At 38.9% G+C, this 22,235-nt stretch overlaps 1 protein-coding gene across 1 annotated transcript in view; it reads left to right on the top strand.

Moving 5' to 3' along the window:
* The window catches only part of large1 (LARGE xylosyl- and glucuronyltransferase 1), an 80,616-nt gene that overhangs the window by 30,700 nt on the left and 27,681 nt on the right, over window positions 1-22,235 (top strand). Inside the window, exons 4-6 of the mRNA XM_047575607.1 lie at window positions 539-621; window positions 6,481-6,604; window positions 6,710-6,881. Of these exons, the coding sequence (XP_047431563.1) occupies window positions 539-621; window positions 6,481-6,604; window positions 6,710-6,881 (379 nt within the window). The remainder of the gene's footprint in view (window positions 1-538; window positions 622-6,480; window positions 6,605-6,709; window positions 6,882-22,235) is intronic.

Genomic DNA, 22,235 nt, shown 5'->3' with positions numbered 1-22,235 from the left:
TAAAACACTAGTACCTGCCAAACTATTTTTTTTGTCATTGTAGGTAGTTAATATAACTCTGATGGATGTTCAAGTGTCCATTGTTCTGATAAGTGTTGTTTTAGTTTGTTTTTATCTGAAAGAAGATAGAGTAGAGTGCGGTATTAAATAAACGAAAACACAAATGGGTCTGGTGAAAGTGTGGTCGGGTCATCAAGCCGCATGGTCACAGAGTCTGTGTTACAAAGACTCTGGCTCCTAACTAAAGGCCCTTTAGATCTTGCATGAGTCGTGATTCCACTGTGTACATTGTAGCGTATGCATAGTTTTGTCATTTCTATTAAGGCTACTAAAACCATATCTTGCTGTTTTCTCATTTGCATTAATTAACAGTAAGCCAGGCCTGTGGACGATTGGTAAAATATGTGGACATCATAATGATTAATCTTGCCAGATTTCATTTCCTGGTTAAACAACACAGTTACCTTTGTCACCCTTTTCTGTGAAATCTCATTCATTACCATTAATCCTTCATTCTCTTTTCTCGTTTTCTCCACAGACAATCCATGTGGCCATCGTGTGTGCAGGTTACAACGCAAGTCGAGACGTAGTGACGCTGGTCAAGTCTGTGCTCTTCCACAGGTACATCTTATCTACTTCTGTTAAGAATGATGGACTAATAATGGACTATTTACTTTGTTGACTGTGCTTTTGAGGGGTTTGGGCGTCTCATATATTTGCACTATTTTTGTGACTTTATTGATTCATGAAAGAACTGTTTAGTTGTTGGTTGAAGTACACAGTAATGGAGGGATTTTTTTAAGTAGGTTTTTATTACCCCTGTTAAGAACTCACATCATTCATTTTTGGATTTTTGGAGAAACTGTGGCTCTCAGGAATCTGAACATAATCTCATATTTTGGGCATACTCTTTAATAGTTTCAGATGTGGTTCAGTGTTCCACAGTCCTGTCTTCACAACACATGTCGGTGGAAATGTTCCTGATTACCTCAGCACAAGCATTGTTGTTGTTGCTTATCAGACTGGAAAAGGTTACAAAACTATCTCTAAAGGGTTTTGCAATCCACAAATCCACAGTCAGATAGATATAAGACAAACGTTTCCTTCCACAGGAGTGGTTGACAAAGATCACTCCTAAAGCGAGAGGCTAAAATGATGTTAATGTGCATGAATCCACCAGGAGAACACTGAATGACCATGATAATTAATGCCTAATTCTTCAATAAAAAAATAACATTTCTATTTATTTCTGTGATTGAGTTCTTGCTGTCTATTTTCAGGAGAGAATGGTCAAGGATTCAACATCAGTGTTCTGTCCAAATTTGCATTTACAGATTCTCTTTAATTCGTGTGAAGATTTGGAAGGAAGGAAAGTCTTTGTATCTGGACAGGCTACCAGCAGCATTTGTTAACTCAAAGGGGGTGTTAACTCACTGTTGTTTTGCCACTGAGTGACAAATATATGAGCGGGGAGGTCCCTAAGAGGTCAGCGTGTTGCGCTGGCGTGTGGTAGTGTGGTTTATCTTGCTGAATGACTGAAAAGGTGGAACAGGACACGGAATCGATTGGGACAAACGCACTCTGACAAACACAGTCTGGCCCTGCAACAAGCTAACTGCAGTCTTTATCAAATGGCTTCTCCTGTAGTTTATCTTCGCGGTATGGTCGATTTCTATTGAAAAATTGCACATGCTATAAATCCCTTATGAAATGAGATTTAAAAGATAAATGCCATTTCATTTACTGTAGTTACGGTTCTGTCATTTCATTTCTATCAGTGGTATTCTGTTTAGCCACAGCTGTAAATCAGATATTTGCTACCAGCACATCTCTGTCCACGGTGATGGAGAGTCCTGTATATTAGCCCTCACTGTGTGACAAATGCTGTGCCACCTGAGAGATGGCCTCTCTCTGCTACATTCAGTCAGACAGCAGGGCTTTTCATCAGTCTGATCTGTCCAGCAACAACTTTGCTCTATGTGTCCTGTCAGGATCAAATGACTGGCAAAAAAAAGTCATCTGTTTAAAAGCTTTCAGTGACCTCTTTTGGTTGGCATAAATTATAACTGTTATCATAATTACCTATCTCCCTTCCCGGCTTTCATAGTCATCTCCCATAGTGCCAGTATCTAGTGCCATCGTCGAAGTACACAGCAACCAGTGATTGTTTGTTGCCTTGGTTGCTGTTGTAAGATGTTGTATTACAGTTGGTAACTTAGTTCACATAACTGCTACATTTTGTAAGATGTGAAATCCCTTCTTGTGATTTAACATAGTGTAGCTGTATATAAACATGGACAATGCGTTCCTTGCATTGGCCAAACTGACAATAACCGGGAATATGGTAGTTTGGATTCAGAGTGGAGAGTGGAGCTACACGGAGCCAGAGTCAGATGAGATGATATAAAAATAGAAACCATCACTAACAACCAACAAATGGCCGCTCTCTAATAAATAGCCCTCACTGGTTCAGTTTTATTAAAATTTGTTTTTCAGTCTGCTTGTTTGTGTTCAGATGGTCCTCAGTCTGCCTGAAGCGAGGGTGGAGAAAAGTCCATGCCCAGCGTGTGTGTGTGTGGGGGGGGAGTCTCTCAGGAAGCTCATCTCTGGAGCCAGATTGAGTGGATATCCTCTAACCTGGGGAAGAAGAAATCTAATGATCCGCTATGCTGTTTTAATTACTTGCTGCAGGTTCTTCCTGTCTGCAGCAGTTCAGTTGGTGTACCACACTGTACAGCATTATGTCAATGTCATCTCAGTGGTTCAGCACTTAAAGTTTATCAGATGATGTTGGAAAAGTCCACTTTTACCACCAGGTCCTCGGAAAAAAAGAACCTTTTTAATGAGGTGTGGAACACTGGTGTGGGCTGGTGCTCCAAGTGTGATCTTCTGAGATGTGGACCCTCAGAAATTCGAAGCTGAACCTGTCCACCTGACCATTGATAGTTAGTCCTATAGGGTTCTCCTAAAGTCAGTGACTATTTCCTTGTTTTTTAAATTCATGATCAGGCTTTATGAAATTAAATGCTGAGCTGAAGTTAATGAGTAACATCCTGACATAGATGTTTAGATTGTTGAGATTGTTCTGTGGATCTGTTGGTGTTATAAGTGGTGTTATGCAGCTTCAGTTTAAGGCCTGCATCCATAAGGCTCTGCCCTCTAAGACTATATTGTAAAAAAATAAGTTGCAGTTGTTTTCCAACAACTGTTGGATGGCATTTTATAAACTATGGTAGAAGCTGGTTATGGTTTACTGAGGAAAAAGATTGAGCTGCACACAACCTTCTTGGTTATGTGCAGAAATGCTGAAGCATATAATTAGAATATGACCTTCTACTGTAGTGTAGTGGAGCATGTGAAGAATACTGAATGAGTCTCTTGGCCAGAGCCACTGTTTGAGGTGACTGCTAACATTTCTTATTAATGTATCTAGAAATGCATAAACACCTACAGACGTACAAAGTGTTTCAGGGAATATTATGTCTGCAAAAATACCCAAATTAGCTAAAAGGAGGTGTATACAAAGAAACCAAAAATTACTTCATAAATAGATTCAAAATTACAAGATAAAAACAGAAACAACTACAGTGGGTACAGGCAGTATTCAGGCCCCCTTAAAAATTTCACACTTTGATGTATTGCATCCATTTGCTAAAATCATTTAAATTCATTTTTTCATCATTAAAGCGCAAACACAGCACCCCAAAAACACAGTAGACATTTTTGCAAATCTATTAAAGAACAAAAACTGAAATATCACATGGTCACAAGTGATATTTTGAGCTAATACAGCCATGAGTCTTCTTCGGAATGATGCAACAAGTTTTTCATAGCTGGATTAATGTTAATGCGATATAAAAGGGTACAATAGACTCCAAACGACACAAACAATGCTCCCTTCTCCAGCACCAGAACCAGTGCAGCGATGGCAGTGGCTCAAGGAGACGGGTTGTTAAAGTGACCCACACACACACATATATATATATATATCATAAACAGTTTATTTGGTTTAAAGGAATTTGTCATTTATTAGATTAACATACTAATAGGTTATCTTCAGACTCACTTCATCCTTGCGCCCCAACAAAAATGTCACTCCGATCTACGTATAATATTTGAGAGCCTTGCATATTTAAACATAGCAACGTTTTGAAAGATAAACAATGCTAAACAATGTTTCTGAATTTCTTATCAGTATCAAATAAATTTTTCCAATAAACATGTTAACTGTCCACCTGTGTGTGCTACTCATTTTTTCTTTGTGCTATCAAAACTTTTAACTTGCAACGCTCGAACAGACATCGTCTGCAGGGTAAAGGCAGTAATAGTAACCTGACTTAGGAATTAGAATCTGTACTTGGGAGATACGATCTGATTATGGCTTCCCTAGTCTGAACATATCATATTATGATCAGATAAGAGCAGAACAAATCTGAATCTTTGTCAGTTTGAAAGTCTTCAGTAGAACAGGAAAATATTGGATTATGAAGATTAGAGGATTAGTTTATCGCTGATAGTCAGGATGTACTTGACATATTGCATCCTTATTGGCATTAGGACGCAATCATTCTGTCAAAGGCTTGTTGCTGTTTGTCCAGAAGATGTCAAAACCCTTTCCATTGGCACTGCTGTGACTGACAGCTTTTCCAATGGTTCCAGTTTCAATACATTTTGACAGTTCTCAGCCTCCAGTTCTTAATTGAGCGAGTACAGCTGACACATTCATTCCCACAGCCATTCAGCACAAGACACCCCATGGTGCTCATATCCTCTGCTCAGTGCCACTTTCTCTTGACCTGATTCGGAAGTTCTAAATACCTATGTTATATCCCACCCTGGATCTGTGTGTGAGTTGATACTGACTGTATGGTTATCTCTCTGGATGAAGCATCGGTTGTCCTATTATATGAATCATAAACTCGTCATGCTGTAACTTTCTCTTCAAGCCTCTGGAATGTTCACCAATCCCTTAATTTGTTATTCAAATGTAGACTAAATACTCTTCTCTACTCATGGGCAAGTTACTCATGGACTACCATATTTTGGTAAATGGCAGACACTGGGCTTGATTTCCATCCCTTGTCACAATCAGTTTTCTTGTATGCATAATAAATGTACAGTATTCTATGGCCCTTTGTCAAGTTTGAGAAAAATCACTTATGTTAGGGTCCAGGACATTAACATATAAATTAATGTTTATTACATTCAAGCCCTTGACAAAATGGGCTTGCAGAAAGTTAAGCCTATCATATGCACAAGATAAAAATAAATAAATAAATAAATAATAAAAAAAAATTGTATTCTGTGTTGGATGTTTGACTTTTGTGTTGGTCTTGAAACAAGTAATACATTAGTCTGTATTCCTATGTCCTTACCCTCTCCATGACTCATGATCCCACCAAAGAGCTACAAAACCACCCAGATTCTAGGGTGGTGTTGTTTTAACAGAAGGGAATAGTGTGTTATCCAGCAGTCGATAAAGCAACATTTGTTAAGCTAGGGCAGGGGTCGGCAACCATTGGGATCCGTTTCCCACAGAAAAGAAAACAGTGGGAGCCACAAAACCCCCTTGCCATCTAAAATGAAGATAACACTGCATATGTCGTTTTTACCTCTATGCTAGCCCTATAGTGTGTTGCATTTATGAAATGAAATAACTGCTACAGAGAAAACGAAATTGCATTTATGTAACATAACAGGGATTTATCCGTGGTTGGCTTACCTCGGGTAGAAAAGTTCAATAAATAGCGGGCTGGATCTGCTGGCGGGTGTCGCACGCCGGCAGTTGTGACGTGTATTTTGAGCGACAAAAAATTTAATACATTTTATTTTAATGTTAAAAGATCACCATCAATTCAAATTTAGAATTATATTTAAAAAAAAAACTAACGCACTACAATAAAAATACATTTGAATTAAATACTCGATAGCAACTAGTAAATGTGCTGCAATGCACTGTGGGAGTTCAGTGTTTTTTGGTTGTGTGATGTTACAACCGTGAGTGTGGTGTGGCATTCAGTGTCATTCAGTTGTTGTGTAGCTCTCGCTCGTTCACTGATGAGTGACTAGTTACCGCTATTCTGAGGCAGTTAGCGTAAAAAAGTGAACGGCTTTGATCAGTGTCCTTGCTCCGCACCGTTCGCCACAGAGAGCCGCAACAGAGGAACGAAAGAGCCGCATGCGGCTCCGGAGCCGCGGGTTGCCGACCCCTGAGCTAGGGAGTAATTCAGTTATTGCAAGCAAAACATCGGTGTAGTGAAAACGACTACTCTAGTTGCATGTTTTGAGTAAGTGTTTTTCTTTTCCGCTTAATCCAGCCATTGTTCAAACTCTACTTCACACTGCCTTTTTAATTCTATAAAATGTCTTCATTTAATGCAGTTAGTGGGGTGCACTGTACGCACATTTATGTAAAAGGAAGCAGGTGTTGCTGTAGAATGACATATTCAACCTTGGACATGTTTTTGTATGTGCTTGCAGGCGGAACCCTCTTCATTTCCATTTCATCACAGACTCCATTGCTCAGCAGATCCTGTCCTCTCTTTTCCATACCTGGATGGTCCCTGCCGTCAGGGTGGACTTCTATGATGCAGATGAGCTAAAGGTGAGGAACAAACACTCTGCGGCTTCAGTCACTATGAGCTTAGTAAACTTTATTTAATGTCAAAAGTGTAAACTCCAACCCTTCTTCTTCACTGTGGTGTTTCAGTCTGAAGTGTCATGGATCCCCAACAAACATTACTCTGGGATCTACGGGCTGATGAAGCTGGTACTCACCAAAACACTGCCATCAGATCTGCAGAGGGTCATCGTTTTGGACACAGACATCACCTTTGCCACTGACATTGCTGAACTCTGGGCCGTCTTCCACAAGTTCAAAGGTAATTCCATGTCATTGCCTGTTGCAGTGTTTGTGATTTGAATCTATGAAATAATTTGTGGTCTGTGAAGGGTTTAGCTTTGCCATTCTCTCAAGTTCAGGGCAGGTTTGTTTGTTCTCTTCCACATCTTGTTTTGAATGTAGCATATGAAGAAATCACAATTTAATACTGTTATTGCAACTTTTTTAAGTTCTATTTCTGTTTTTTAGGTTAATTTACTCCATGCCCAGTTTTGGTGTGGTGCATCAGACAAGCACATCTTATTAGTCAGGCTGACAGTTCTAACTGCATTCCTTACTAGTGTACAGGCTGCTAAGTGGGATATAAGTGGGACATTTTTAAGCTAATAGCTTGTGATACGCAAATGATGTATGATTAAAGACTATTATTTGTATGGGTTGTAATGTTATAAAACTGATTTAGACTGCTTCAGCATAACTGGCCATTTGTTGCTCACTTCACACATATACCAACTCTTGATTTATTGACGTGTTCCAGAATATTTTTAGACAGCAGTCTAAAAATATCTATTTACGGTCTGGCTACTTTTTGATGTTTTGTGGTTGTATGTATGTTATTCTATACAGCCAATGATTCGGTGATTCATGATAAAATATAGTATATAATTCTTGAATGAAAGGTTTCAGGGAGCTTCCCCCACCAATGCCAAGTGACAGCAGCCTACTCCGACTAATGGTCTGTTGTTTGTCCAGAGGTCTGCCCATCCGTCTTTTCCATTTGCATAATTCATTCACTTCAACTGATTTCCACTCTGAGAAAATTCATGCCTTGCCACGTAGGATTGTTCTTGTTGAATCACTGTGTTTGGCATCAGCTGGATAGAGCTGTTTGTTATACAGGTGGTGCTTCTCTGATGAGCCTGCAGGAGTATTTCTGTTGTGTGTGCGCTGAAAAATATGAAAATACGACCAAAGCCTTTCATTATTGCAGTTTGAAACACCGATTCAGTGTTGAGTATATTCCTAGCGAAATTTTATTTTGAAGTTTATTTTAAATTCCCGTTTTTAAGAAACAGTGTAACATTCCAGGAAATACGCTAGTTGTGCTGATATGAGGCTGATATACACCGATCAGGCATAGCATTTTGACCACTTCCCTGATATTGTGTAGATATCTCATGTGCCTCCAGTTGTGACTCATCGGAGAATGGACATGGACCTTCTGAGGGTGTCCTCTGGTGTCCTTTGGGTCCTATGGGTTAAGAGGAGGGGCCTCTGTGACCTGTTTGATCAGTATGGAATTTTGATGAATTTGGAGGCCAGGTCTGTTATTGTCATATTGTTGTGGCTGATTGGTGTGCATCACCAACATACTTGTTTTTTTTGAATGCCTGTAGCGTCAGAAAGACACTACATTATTTGTTGGCTGCACAATTGAATCAGTCTGGGTATTTTATTAACTTGGAATGAGATCCATAACAGAGCCTGCTGTTGCAAACCATTTGTCGCATGATGGTTACCACATTGTGATGAAAAGACTCCACCATATAATATAGTAAAATTAAATCACAAAAATAAGCTAACAGCACTAACATGCTGTTCATGGAAAGTCAAGCTCCCTCAGTCCCTCAGTTAAATTACTGCCGTCACCATTTATCATGAACAAATGTGAACGAATTCATGATCCAGATGACACAGCGTTGCCAAAGAGTTATGGAGTGTGATACTAGAGAGTGCAGTGCGAGAGGCTTTAAAGGCTATATGACATGTCATCCAGGCTGAACGTGTTCTGTGTGGCCACAGAAAGACTGTGAAAAACCATCAGTGAGTACAAAATCCTTCCTTCTCTTGACACAACCTATTCCGATCGGAAAACAGCTTTCAGATGGTGCATACTCAGACATGTAGTTTAGGAAGATAACAGAAGAGAGTGGCAGAAGCAAAAAGACAGACAGCCACGTGAGTACATCCTTGGGAAGTAGGGAACAGAGTAAAGCTTGGACAAAGCACACAGGCAGGAAAAGAGAAGGAGGCTGTGGTGAGTTACATCTAAGATTTATGGCTCATGCTGCCGCATAGTTCAGCAAAACTATCGGTTTGGATCTATCATCAGGGAGGAGGGCCCTCTGCTCTAAGCTGTGTGCTTGACCAGTAACCTTTGAAATGGAACCCGCTGTTTAAGAGTCCCCTTTCCACATTTTCTTTTTTTGGTTGTTTGTTTATGCGTGCATTCCTTCTTCTTCTTCATTTGGAATTTTTGACAGTTTTGACACTAGAAGGCATATTACTGCCCTCCACAGGGTACGACCAAACTTTCTTACTTGCTCTCTCCACAGTGTTACTGCTGCTTTGATCACTACTTGATTTCACAAAGAGAAAAAAAAAGCGTGCTCATTCATTTTTTCTTTGCATAATTTTGTATATATTTAGTCATTTTCCTTTGAAAGAAATTTGCGATAACAACATTCACTAAGACACATAAATGTTACTCAGGAAAGGATTCAGATTTCTTGAAACATCCCAACTGACAAGCAAGCCTATGTAGATAGTTAAGAGAGCTCATATTTTATCTGGTCATCAACATAATTAAGCTCTTATAAGACACCAGTGTATTAGGCATGATTAAATGTTTATGATTATTCAAAGGACATTTAACGAGACATATGATGTTTACATGTAATAACCACACAATCTCTTCCTCAGGGTGTGAAATTAAATCTGTTGATAAGGCTATTTTCATATCAGTTGCAGTTCTTACGAGAAACTTTTTCTTACGAGAACCAAGGTGCAAACCATGTTCGTACTGTATATGGCCATAACTGGGTACTGTTCAGGACAACTTGGTATAATAGTTTTTTTTATTCGAAGGAGAAACCGAGATCCGTAGCTATAATCTTCAGCTGAAATGTCTGTTCTAAGGCACTCAATGCCACCTTACCTAGTATTGTATTGTATTACAATGAATTAAACTCACATTTTAGTAAGGTATACCTTCTAATCTGGCAACTCTGAGAAAGAAAAGAAGAAGATATTTGTCCTGGTATTTTGCTTTTGGTAGATAGTTGCAGTAGATCAACTGTAATTTCTTTTGTTCATTAACTTCAGCATCATTAGAAACTGAAGTAATACCATCTGGCATCACAAAAATAATCTTAAATATTTTCTGCATGATTTTGTTGACTCTGGTCTCTGCCGTTGCTGACGTGTAAAATAGAATGGATTCATATCATTGTAATGCTAATAGTCATTAACAGTAGCAGCTGGCATTGGTTTATAAAGTGCTGCAGTGATATGCTGATGTGGAATTTTCTGTAAATAAACTATTGGCAACTTGTCCAGTCTGCAGACAGCGGCCTGTCTTGATTTTTCTATTTTACCATTGCAGCCTTATGCTCTGAGCTCTCTCACATCGTCTTTGACATACCTTCCTCGATTTTTCATTCTCCTTATCATCAAGTCTCCTTCGTGCTATTCTTCAACTTAATGTTTTGATTGAATAATGTTTTCAAACTCTGTTAGGTTATTGTTCAGACAAATATTTGAGTATAATTGTCACAATTTCCCTAGGAGGATTAAATTTATCCTGTCAATTGGACAAAACCCATTCTAAACAGAAATCCCAGACTTTTCATGTAATTACAAGAATACCACCATTGCCATGAAGACATGTGGTGTCTAATGAAGTGACATAATTCAGTTTTTAGGTATGAAATTTGATCAAGTCCATTGATCTTGGATAAAGACTTTGAGATTGTTGTATTTCTCCTGCGTTCACCGTAGATTATGCAGAGTTGTTATCTCATGATGATGTCTCCTGAGTAGTTCTGAGTAGCTTTTGGTGTTACCTGCTGTCTACTTTCAGTGAGCAGTGTTGGTACTGGTCTTAAGCCATGATGGGATTCTTATCACCCTGTCTATTCATGCAGTTTATGGCATGATACAATATCTAGCCTTCATCTTATCAGAGCTGGAAGGCAAGTTCACATATGACATTGTCTGATGCTCCTTTGGCCAATGGACCATTTCTCATTTCACTGACTGTACAATATCCAGCAATGTATTTGTGTTCAGCTCAACAAATTATAGCAATAGCAAATTAAAAATGTTTTCCACTAAAGGCCTTGATTTGAGGTTAACAGAAATTGCGGCTTGACCTTGTTTCTATTTGTTGGGTTTATTCTGGAAATGTTAAATGTGGCATTGTGCAGCTATACATGCTGAACATGTTTGTTCAATCTTGTGTAATTGCTGGTAGAAGGGACTCATTTCTCAGCCAGACTGAACACACTGCCAATTAATTGCCTATTTTATAATTAATGTCTATTTTATGGATTATTTCCCCGCTTGTCTTAAGGTCTTTTCTTTCATTTTCATTCCTTCTTACTGTGATCCTGGTACCTCCCAAGTAGGTGACACACTAAATGCTCACCACTTCTCATCCATCATTTTAGTTTGTTGGTCGCTGGTAGCAATAACTATATATCCATCCATTGTCAGAAATCACTGATGTCTGTCTGGAATTTATTAGAATTAACCCCCAATTGTAATAAGTCGATTTTCTGGCGTCAGGTTTGAAGCCCCTGGGAAATTAGGGCTCTATTCAAGACCTCATATTTCTTTTTATCCTCATACCCCTATACCCTGCCCTCCAGGGAAGTACGATCTACGACCCTTGCCACTTTGACAAATTTGAGACATGCAAGGGCCTGTACCAAGGGGGAGGGGGTAAGCATATTGAGGTCAGGTGTTTAAAGCGGAGCTGGTGAGTAGACTGAAGAGTGTGTTGCAATGCAGTTAAACATCAATTCTTTAAAGTCTCTAAGGAGTTGTGTGTAGAGCCCATTTCTGTGTAGGTATGGGATATTTTTTACAAGACCATGTCATTCAATTCTGGTGGCAGAACTAATTCAATATACAGCAACTGTCTTCATTGGCCGTGCTTCCTGTGTGTGTGTGTTGCTCATGCAAATGACACAGAGGATGGGGTGATTTGGAATATTGGTCGGACCAAACAAGCATTGGAATGTTTCACTTTAGAATTTAGCCTTCAGCAACATTCACATATGGTCAAATTTAATACACATCCTTCTCAACCTGCAGTCCTACCATGTCCACCGTCATACTGAAAGTACTGATACTGATAAATTGCACAAGGGAAATAAATTGCTTTTGTTTTTCCATTCTATTCACCCACTGTGCTGGCACTACACCTGCCGTCTCCATAATTTGCTGAGAGTGACCTATTTTTAGAACCCAAAGCATCAAATAAGCAACATGCCAACATGAAGCACTTGACGTTGCACTTAGTGGATTAGTAGGGCAACGTAAGTAGGGCAAAATGTATATGTTCCACTGGGATTATGATACAGTCAGCAATGAAATGGCGAGTGATCTTAATGAGTTCGTCATACTGAAGACTCCACGGATAGAGTGGGTTAACAGACATGTGCAGTACTTTAAGAAAGTTTAAAAAAAAAAAAAAAAAAAGGCTTGTCCTTTGACACCATAGACTGTATAAAAATAGACGGTCGAACAGCTCCTCAAAGGTGACACCAAAGCAAGTAGAGCTCCCCCTGGTGACTGGCTGCAGTATAGTTGATAGGTTCCATGCACTCTATGTTAATGGCTGGGATTTGGGCCAAACTAAAACACTAAAATACATATTAAATATTTGTTTTCAAGGACAGCTTCTGTCATTTTAGGTAGTTAATATAATGCTGACACGTACTCAAGTGTCCATTTTTCTGTGACATTATGATGACTACAACTTGCTATGCCAACTGCTCAGTGAAATGGTCCTGTTGGAATCTGAGTGCTGGTGGAGGTAGAGTGGAGCGCAGTATTAATTAAACGAAAACATGAGTGAGTCAAGAGGAAGTGTGGGCGTGTCACAGCTCTGCGTAGCTCCACTCTCTAACTATACTGTCCATTTCCCTGGCAAAGTAGCATCAGTATGGCCAATGCCAAAGTGGGGACGTTGTCCATATTTATATACAGTCTACATCAGACACAGGTATCAGTTAAAAGCTGTTTACAGATGAATCAACATATTGTACCACTTTATGTTTACAGTCACAGTTTAGGTCAGATCACAGACATTTGTGTCTCTGGGAAGAAACTGGCTGCAGTGGCCTACACTCAAGATATCTTAATTGTCTGTATAGGAAAACAGTGGATCACACTGTTGCAAGACAGCTCTGCCTGTAGTCATGTACAGTTTTACAGTGGGAGGAATTCAGGTCCTTATCTCAAATTGGCAACCGCATCAGCACATTGTTAATAATTCGATATTACTTGTGTTCAACAGAAAGTTGCAGCAGTGGCAGTTTAGTCCATCCTTTCTGCTGCCATAGAGGCTTCTACTGTTTTTCATCACCAAGTCTCCAGAAGAGAAAGACTGTTTGACACTTCTCTCTGTCAATTATTTTTATGGTATCACAGCTCTGCCTTTTATATCTGATTACATTTGTCAGTCCTGTCAAAGAAACTAATTTCCCATGATTCTTACAGATTTATTTCCATTGTTTTATGTTTTTTGTCATCTACCATTTACCACTAATTTATGAGAAACAACATGGAGGCAGAGAGATATTATCGACAGGCAAAGGGAAAGAGAACTTTATCAGTGGACAGGGACTAGGCTTGATATTATTTTGATAGACATTAGCAATGATTGCCCATCACCGGTGCAATGAAGTCTTCCCGCAAAGCTGGTGATGTGGAACGAGCACAGTACACTGACACTGGAATTGTAACCCATTTGCTGGGTCATCAGAAGTACCCCTGCAAACAGGATCCTTTTCTCCTTTGGTGGCAGAACTAATTTGAGAGTGGTCAGTTAGATAGTTCAGTACCATGCAGTCGACTAAATGATTTATGGTTTAGTTCATAAAGAAAAGCGCATTCTTTAACCAGGTACTCTCTTAGTACTCATTTCAAAATCATAACAATTCCGGTATTTGCTGCAGACATTCTCCAACTGGCAAAGATGGATCTTGCTGATGTGCCCAGTTCCAAAAACCTTGCATCTATGTGTGTTATTGGACACTGATTATTCATATTTCAAAAGTATACAATACAATATATATATATATATATATATATATATATATATATATATATATATATATATACAATTTCTGCCATATAATTAGAGTTGTGGTTTTTGATGACTGTGTTGAGTTCTCAGAAGGTCAGCTTTAAACTGCTGTCATCTAAGTCATCATAGTCCTAATAATTGCTCACAAGTCAGTCTGTTAAGGGGTCCATTGAAAAAGAGAATTGAAATCACCCGTATCAAATATATATAATACCAAACTGATCAAATATATAGGCATCTTTACTTTGACCAGGAAGGGTAGGGTGGTCATGAATCAACCACTGGGCCATTCAATAAGATGGAGCTCAAAACCGCTCATTGACCATCTTGTGACAATACAAAGGTTTTCTGGGAAACTTCTGAGCCTGGCATTCATTTGGGTGTTACTTACCTAGGTGTTAGTGCCACCCACCTAGACCAGACCAGGCACCGCTACCCTATAGCAATGACACTCCTTCACCACCATTCCCAGCAGGATGCAGCCTGAGACAGACACACGTACAAAAATGCTTTAGGAACAACTCAAAAAGCATGAAGAACAGCACAAGGTGTTGACCTGGCCTCCAAATTCACTAGATCCCAAACTGACCAAGTATCTGTGGGATGACCAAAGAAGCCTCTCCCACAGGACACCCTCAGAAGGCCCATGCCCATTCTCTGATGAGTCCCAACTGTTTTGGACGCCATTAGATGTTTAAATTTGCAAAGATTGAAGTGGAACAAGCAGAAATAGCAGTCTGGGTATCAGGGTGAATGATTGGGTGTTTGTCTCCAGCGAAAAAGCAGTGAGTATCCCTTCCTCTTCTCCATGAAGCTTAATCCTGATTGTGTGGATAACAGCAAGTACTTATACACCCTTAAGATTTTATCCAAATGTAAACATTTAATTGTCCACTTCTGCACTGAGAATTTCCAGTACATGAAGGTCTTTGTAGAGTGCTTTCATAATGTTTGAAAAAAAATAATGACTAGGAATACAACTAAATCAAACCTGTCTGTTTGTGCAGTTAACATGCAAATTAGTATGTGCTCTAATGATACAAGTGGGGCACCATGACCGCGCTGCACTATATCATGACATCATGCCAACCTTCAATTCCCTGCTATATGTGACCAGCAGAACTAATTGCAGAGGAGCTATGACAGAGTAACCTACCTGTCCTTGGATTAGGAACACTTAAGTATATTGCAGTTTTCTAAGTGCATGGGGCACCAGTTCTCTGTTATTCAATGGTTCAAACCTTATGTGACAGAAATGCTTTTTAGTTGATCACTTGCCGTTTCAAGGGCAGTGTGAAAGAGACAGTGACTTGCCTTGTCTTGTTTAACCTGTTGATTTTATTAGGTGTCGTTTTTTGTGCGTTTCATTTTGTCGCCACTCTTTTTGTGTGGATGTCATACAAAAAAAAAGAAGAGATGGCTTTTTGTAAGTACGTATCATTCACACAGCTTTGTGAAATTCAACTAAGAAACAACATGCACCCTGTTTATGCCTTAACAAGTCAGGCTTTGTTTGATTCTGTTAATTCTTCATGTTTCCTTGTGTTGTTTCGATTGAGGGTCTTTGATTCTTGTTGGGGTGGTGAATGGGAACAGGGGATTTGCAGATGCAAATTCATTATTGTTAATTATTCATCTGCAGTTCAGTGCGTGCCTTTTTTTCAATTGTTAAGTCATAGAGAAATAATTGTTTAGTTTTCAGAGAAAACAATTGTACACTGAGGTGTTGTAATTGGGCATTGTTATAGAGAGTATTGATGTTAGGAGTGTGTAATTTGCAGCACAAAAAAATAAAAGTAGATTTGTCAAATCCATTAATCCTGCAGCACAACACAGTTAAAGCACGCTTGGTATGGGGTCCTGTGGTGTAGTTACTCAACATATAGTATATGACAACCTTATCAAGTGGCAGTTCAGTGCAGATTATTTATATAGCCTTAAAAACATTCCAAATTGTGTCAAGATGCTTTACAAGACTCAGTCTGAAATCCCTACAGCAAGCACTACTGTGGAAAGGAAAAATCCCCTTTCCACAGGAATAAACCTTGAGCGGAACCCAGCTCATACGAGGGGAGTTATATGCTTGAGGCCGGACGGTTGGAAACAGAAAAAGAGAGAGGAGATTGGAAAGGAAAGGGGGAGAAGAGAGCACCAGAAAGAGCCAGATGAATTCATACAGTACATCTGGATAAAGCGTACACACGGCATATAAACATGATAGAGCACAAGATATATGTTGTGCATGTTACATGAGGGATTAATAATGAATAAAAAGAATGGATTAAGCCTGTATTTAAAATATTCATCGTACAAACGCTTAGTGGGAATACAGACTGCTCATAAATTCACTACTATAAGAATAAATAGGAGAATAAGGGGCATATAACTGTCAACTGACAATATTAGTTGTAATACAGATGAGTTAGCTGGTATAATGTTTGAATATAAAAGATACCATGATCAGGATGGAGAATTACACATGATATTTATACAGGAATAAATAACTTAAAGCAAGTACTACAGATGACAATCAGGAAGTTCTGCACATCAATACTATGTCATGTGAGGGAGTTCAATATCAAGATATTCAGTGGTGGAAAGCTTTCAGACACCTCATGCATCTGTGAAATATTGCTTTAGGAGTCACTCTTTGAGTGCAGCTTCTTTTAGTACAGTCACAGACAAAGTACTAAACAAATTCTAAAAACCCATTAAAAACTCAAAATTGATTAATTCTGTAAAAATGCATAAGAAATTTTGAGTATTGGGTCATTTTAGTACCAGTGATCCACTAATGAAGGCTGTGCTTTTTATTAAAAGACACATTTTGCTGTTGCTGTGCAGGAGCACAGTACCCAGAGTGGCCAGGTCAATCCCTGGACATGAGCTCCTTTGGAAATCTGTGGTGGATTATTAAAAGGTCTGTTTCAAAGCACAAACCAAAGAATTCAGAAGAATTAAAAGTAGTAATTCAAGAAGAACTGTACGAGATTAGCCCTCAACAGTGTGAAAGGCTCGTGGGGAACATGCCAGAGAGGATTAGAGCTCTACTGTGTGCTGGTGGTACTGATGGTACTAAATATTAATTTGATGATGTGATGGTTTATTTATTTTTTGTTCAGTTCTGAACACATTCTCTGTTTTTTGTTGACTTTGATACTAAACTGACATATTGAAAATGTCAATGAAAATGTTTCATTTTTCTTGCAAACAATGAACAAAATAAATATAATTTGTATTTGTGTCTGTCAAATGCAGTCACACATTTTGAAACAAAAAATATTTTTTCACCAATATTTCATGATAATATATATATTTATAATAGCACCTCTCCAGGACAAGTTAGGTCCTCGTCTGTGATGCTGTTTGTCTCATGAAAAAGAAAATACTTCCATCAATTAATTTCTTTTTCAGAAACAACAGTGCTTCTACCGAACATCCTGACATATAGTATTGCCACTACATTTCCAAACATAGAAAAATACAGCACTCTTATAGGACGGAAAACAAGCTAAATGTATGCAATAGAAACAAGTGTAAAGGTCAAGGTTCTCAAGGTCTCCTGTCAGCCACTTGATGTGGTGAGAACAGTTCTTACATAATTATTTTAAGAGGTTGCACAGTTGCTGTAGTTTGTTCGCTGCGTCTCCTGATGTTGTTGTTAATCAGCTCTCCTGGGTGAGGTGCGGTAGAAGGACGAGAGGGTCGAGTGAAGCGTGGATGTTGGCCATGCTGACCTTGGCATTCATCTTTACTTGTATCAGCACTACTGACTCAGCAGTGAGAACTCCCACTGATCTCCTGGTACCGCTTCACAGCTAATTTAAGAACTGCTCCCTCCTCCGTCAGCTGCCTCCACGCTGGGAAATAGATTGTGGATGGCCTCAGGTTTGCTGCATTAAGACTTTGCTTTGTGCAACTCTGTAAAATGATATGATCAACAGCGAGTAAACTGTGATTAAATTGTGCGTCAATGTTCTGTGAAGATTTAACAAATATATATGCCACAGCTAATAACTTTCTTTCAGAACAGGAGTGAATAATTGTACCGATGTGACATTTTCTTTAAGATATTGTTCTAAATCAGGGCTTTGTGGGTTTCGGATAAAACAAACTAGAGCTGTATTGATTTCTGTTTCTGTTTTTTCTTGCCTGTCATGGCTCTCTAGCTTGGAAACCCAATATCTGACTGTTTTAGAGAAAGCAGGTGGTAAAGGCTTCATGGTTGGCTGCACATCACTTTTCTCATTTTGAATGCTTGGGTTTAGCCAAAGATTTTCATAAGAAGGGCAGACTTATAAGTCTTTCTCATTGTGCCGGTCTGGAACATAAACTATGCTATAGAGAATGGTGGTTCAAAGAGAGTTTAAAGCTCTGCTAATCAATAAAGGTTTAACTAAAATCTAACAAAACAAAACAAGGGAAAAGTGAAACGGTAACAACTTAATACTCCCTAAAAAGTTTGCAAAATGTTGCTGTGCTCTAATGATCATCAGCCAGTTACAACTCTGTTCTGTGCCTCCTGACCTCTCTTTTTCCATTTTTAGTGCCAGGCAAAAGCATAAAAACGAAATAAAACATGTTGATTCAAAAGCATAAAATATCAAATTCCTGGTAAAAAGAAAATTAACTAACCTTTAAAAATGTATTATTGTTTCCATTTGGAGCGAAAAAATATTTGGTCCAATTTATAATAATGTTTGAATTATTTCCCGAAGTTGTAAGTTGCTGAGTCTTATACACATGGGTCTCCTTTGACCTGCTCTACTTACCAAAGTTGTGTACTTCCCGGGATACGAGCGACGGCATCTTGTGAGTTTGGAGCCAGAGTCTGTGGTTCCACTTTCAGACCGTACTGTGCAAAGAGCTGCATTATCCATGACCGCACACATTTCCACCAGACTCACCTGCATTTCTATTATATTAAAACTGACTGCTAAAACTGACTAAAATGAAACATATCCAAAAACATCCATTCAAGGTACAGTTACAACAGATCAGAAATAAATATTTGATATTGTCATTTCTGTCAACCGCATATTAACTGTGGAAACCATGCGATTAATCCCAATTAGATACTTTATTCTGCTGACAGCCCTAATTTTTATGTATGAAATTGGCAAGTATGTGTTTATGTACTAGGACTCCCTTGTGGTCAAGTTTGGAACATTGTGTAATAGTGGGACTGGATGGAATATCAACTTTTTAAGGTACTCGGACGAGATACCGAATGACATAATCCCATTTCTATCAATACAGTTTGACAGTGTGTTACATAACCCTTGTTTCCATAAAGTCTCTCTCTGTTTTCCTGTCTCCTCTCCTCTGTGTGCAGCTCCATCCCTACTCTCCCTCTGTGTCTGCAAGAAAACCTGTTCCCACTTACTCTAGTTCTCCTGCAGCATGGATGAAAAAAGCATCTGTCTGCAGAAGATCGTAGGAATTGTATAGTAATTGTACTCTATTTTATTCGGTTCTATACAACCAAAAGGGAATGTGTCTCTTCCCTTTCTAACCAATAACAGTTAATTAAGTCAACAAATGGCTTAATGTTGTGTGATTTTACATGTTCTGTAATTTACCTTTGTAAAAAAGAATCTTTCAGATCAGCATTTTGTCTCTGAGCACCAACTCCAACGTCCTCACCTTGATGGCAGATTTGTGTTCTTTGTTTTGCAGCCTTTCTAAAGGCGCTGCCCACTCTCTGCTGCTTGCTCCAATAAGCTCTCATTAATCTTCCTTACAGCCTTCATTAAAGCTGCCACCACTACACCCATGCCCTTCTCTCCAGGCTCCTATCTCCTCCATAATGCCTATCTCCTCGACCTTTATCTCTGCCCAGCTTGCCTTCCATAATCTCTTGCCCAGAAGCCCAAGTACCTCCTTTCCTCTTCATCTTCTCACCCTCTCCTCTTTTTTTCCTTCCCTCTCCTTTCCCTTCTTCACACCTTCTTTCTAATGGCTCAAAAACCTTAAATTCCTATGAGCTTATTACTGAATTCAGTTTCCGCTACCTCTTTAAACAGCCACCTTGTAAAATGAACACCACTGCTTTAAGTTCTCTGGCTGTTAATCGTTGACTCGGATATAAAAGCAGATTTTATGAAGGGATTATATTTCTGCTAGCTCAGTGCTGAACTAGTTGACCCTGAAGTGTGTTTGCCACTGATCCAACTTCTATTTCTGTCCAAAATGTAGGGAAACCTAGAACAGCCAGTTATCCAGAGGTTATAACTTGATCATCTTCTTCTTGATTTTTTTTTTTTTTTTTTTGGAGGTGATTTTCTAAATGTTGTAACCTGTATCAAGATCAGCTGCAGAGAAAGCAACGTTGAAATGTTTCATTTGATATTTCTGTCCATTTCTCTCCTCAGGTTTAATTCATCGTTGCAGTACTTAACACTAATGTCTGTGTGATATCTTGGTAAATACTGTCTTTCATACATTTCTGCAGTAGGAAGAGACGTGACATATTTACACTCTGAGACACTCGGTCAAAACTGCAATAAAAATAACAACTCAACACAGATTTAAAACCCTTAAAGTGTCTTTTCTTACCCTCAGTATGTGAGTCTATTGGAAAATCAGTGAGATGGAGACACCTTTTCCAACCCAAAATAGCTTTAGGATTGCGGTTCTTCAGTTAATTAAGTGGAAAAATATATGTCAATAAAAGTGATGAGCTTATTATCAACTGATATATGGGTTGTGGAGTGTGAAATTGCTCTGCTGTTGTGCACTGCAAATGTAGAATAACTGGAATTTAGTATAGCCCTTTTATACCTGATACTAAAATGCGATGTGTGTCTGCCTATGTTATCTCAGTACTGACATCCAATCCATGGGCCTTTGCATTCGTATGTGGTGTTAAAGTCTGTTCACATTGTCTCAGTTGTGCCCACAATTTGATCCAATCTCCTAGAGAATGTGAAAACACTTACATCTTTATTCTGTCAACAGAATTTTCAAAGGTCAGAGTCCAAAGTCCAAAGGAGTCCAAAGTTGATCACTTTGTTGGGAACTTATTATGCTACGCAGGGAAAGATCTCCTGAGCCAATCAATTTCCAACTATTTTCTTTGTATCAGTTTAAAAACAAATGGAATGAATTGTTATCAGACTCATATTCTGACAAAAAATACATCTGGTTATGTAAGACTGCTAATTATCTGTCATTAAAATCATTATCAGAACTCAAAACGGGGCGGCTGTGGCTCAGTAGCTAGAGTGGGTTGTCCATGAACCGAAGCGTTAGCGGCTCGATGCCCCCGAGTGTGCCATATGCCGAAGTGTCCTTGAGCAAGACACTGAACCCCCAGTTGCTCCCAGTGCAACTGACACTGGTGTGTGAATGTGTGTGTGTGCGCTTGTGTGAGTGAATGGGTGGATGTGTCTCTGACTGTAAAAGCGCTTTGAGTATCTTTGAGTAGGTAGAAAAGCGCTATATAAGAGCAAGACCATTTACCAAAACATCTATCGGTACATGTCAATATTTCTCAGTGTAAGCTCGACAAGGGAAGACATTTTCTTTATACTCTTTCACTGAGGATAGTTTATACCTACACAGGTATGGAGAAATCAATATATAACATAGTTATGACCTTTTAAAGGCACTAACAGTCCTTATCAAACTTTGTAAAGACTTACTGCTCAAAAAAAATCGAATGTAAGAGTGAATGTCCTTTCCAAAAAACAGGTTTCACAAGCTCTCAGCATTTTAACTGTTATATTTGCAATCAAATCAGTAGAAGACCTTAGTTTGAACCTCATAACCATTTTCCAACTCATGACACCAGCAACAACGATGGCATACTATCTGATTTCAAATAAGCTTAATGAACCATTTATACACAATTACATTCATGATGCTTAGTTCTTTTATCAAATCTTTTTTTCATATTCAGTCCGCATAGTTGTAGGAGTTTAATACTATATAGTTGACTACACATTGTTGGTGCGGTTTTATGTGAACCCAGTGTCAGTGGTCTTATTTTTATGTGGCACTTTTCTACCTACTGCTACTCAAAGCCCTATTACAGTCACAGTGACACATCCACCCATTCACACATTTTTCATTCTCACATTCACACGCCAGTGCCAAGCACTGGGAGCAACTTGGCTCCAGTGTTCTTGCTAAAGTACCCTTTGGCATGTGGCATGTTCCGGGGACAACCCATTCTACCTACTGAGTCACAGACACCCGCATTTCCAGTGGGATACAAGTTAATCTAAGCCTCCACCATATTTGCTGAATGCCAAGTGACTACTATTTAAGGCTTTGTGAGAGATTATTTTA

Source organism: Mugil cephalus, chromosome 22, assembly GCF_022458985.1.
Source record: "Mugil cephalus isolate CIBA_MC_2020 chromosome 22, CIBA_Mcephalus_1.1, whole genome shotgun sequence".
NCBI classification, from domain to species: domain Eukaryota; kingdom Metazoa; phylum Chordata; class Actinopteri; order Mugiliformes; family Mugilidae; genus Mugil; species Mugil cephalus.
This window is presented reverse-complemented; position numbering and strand designations above follow the sequence as displayed.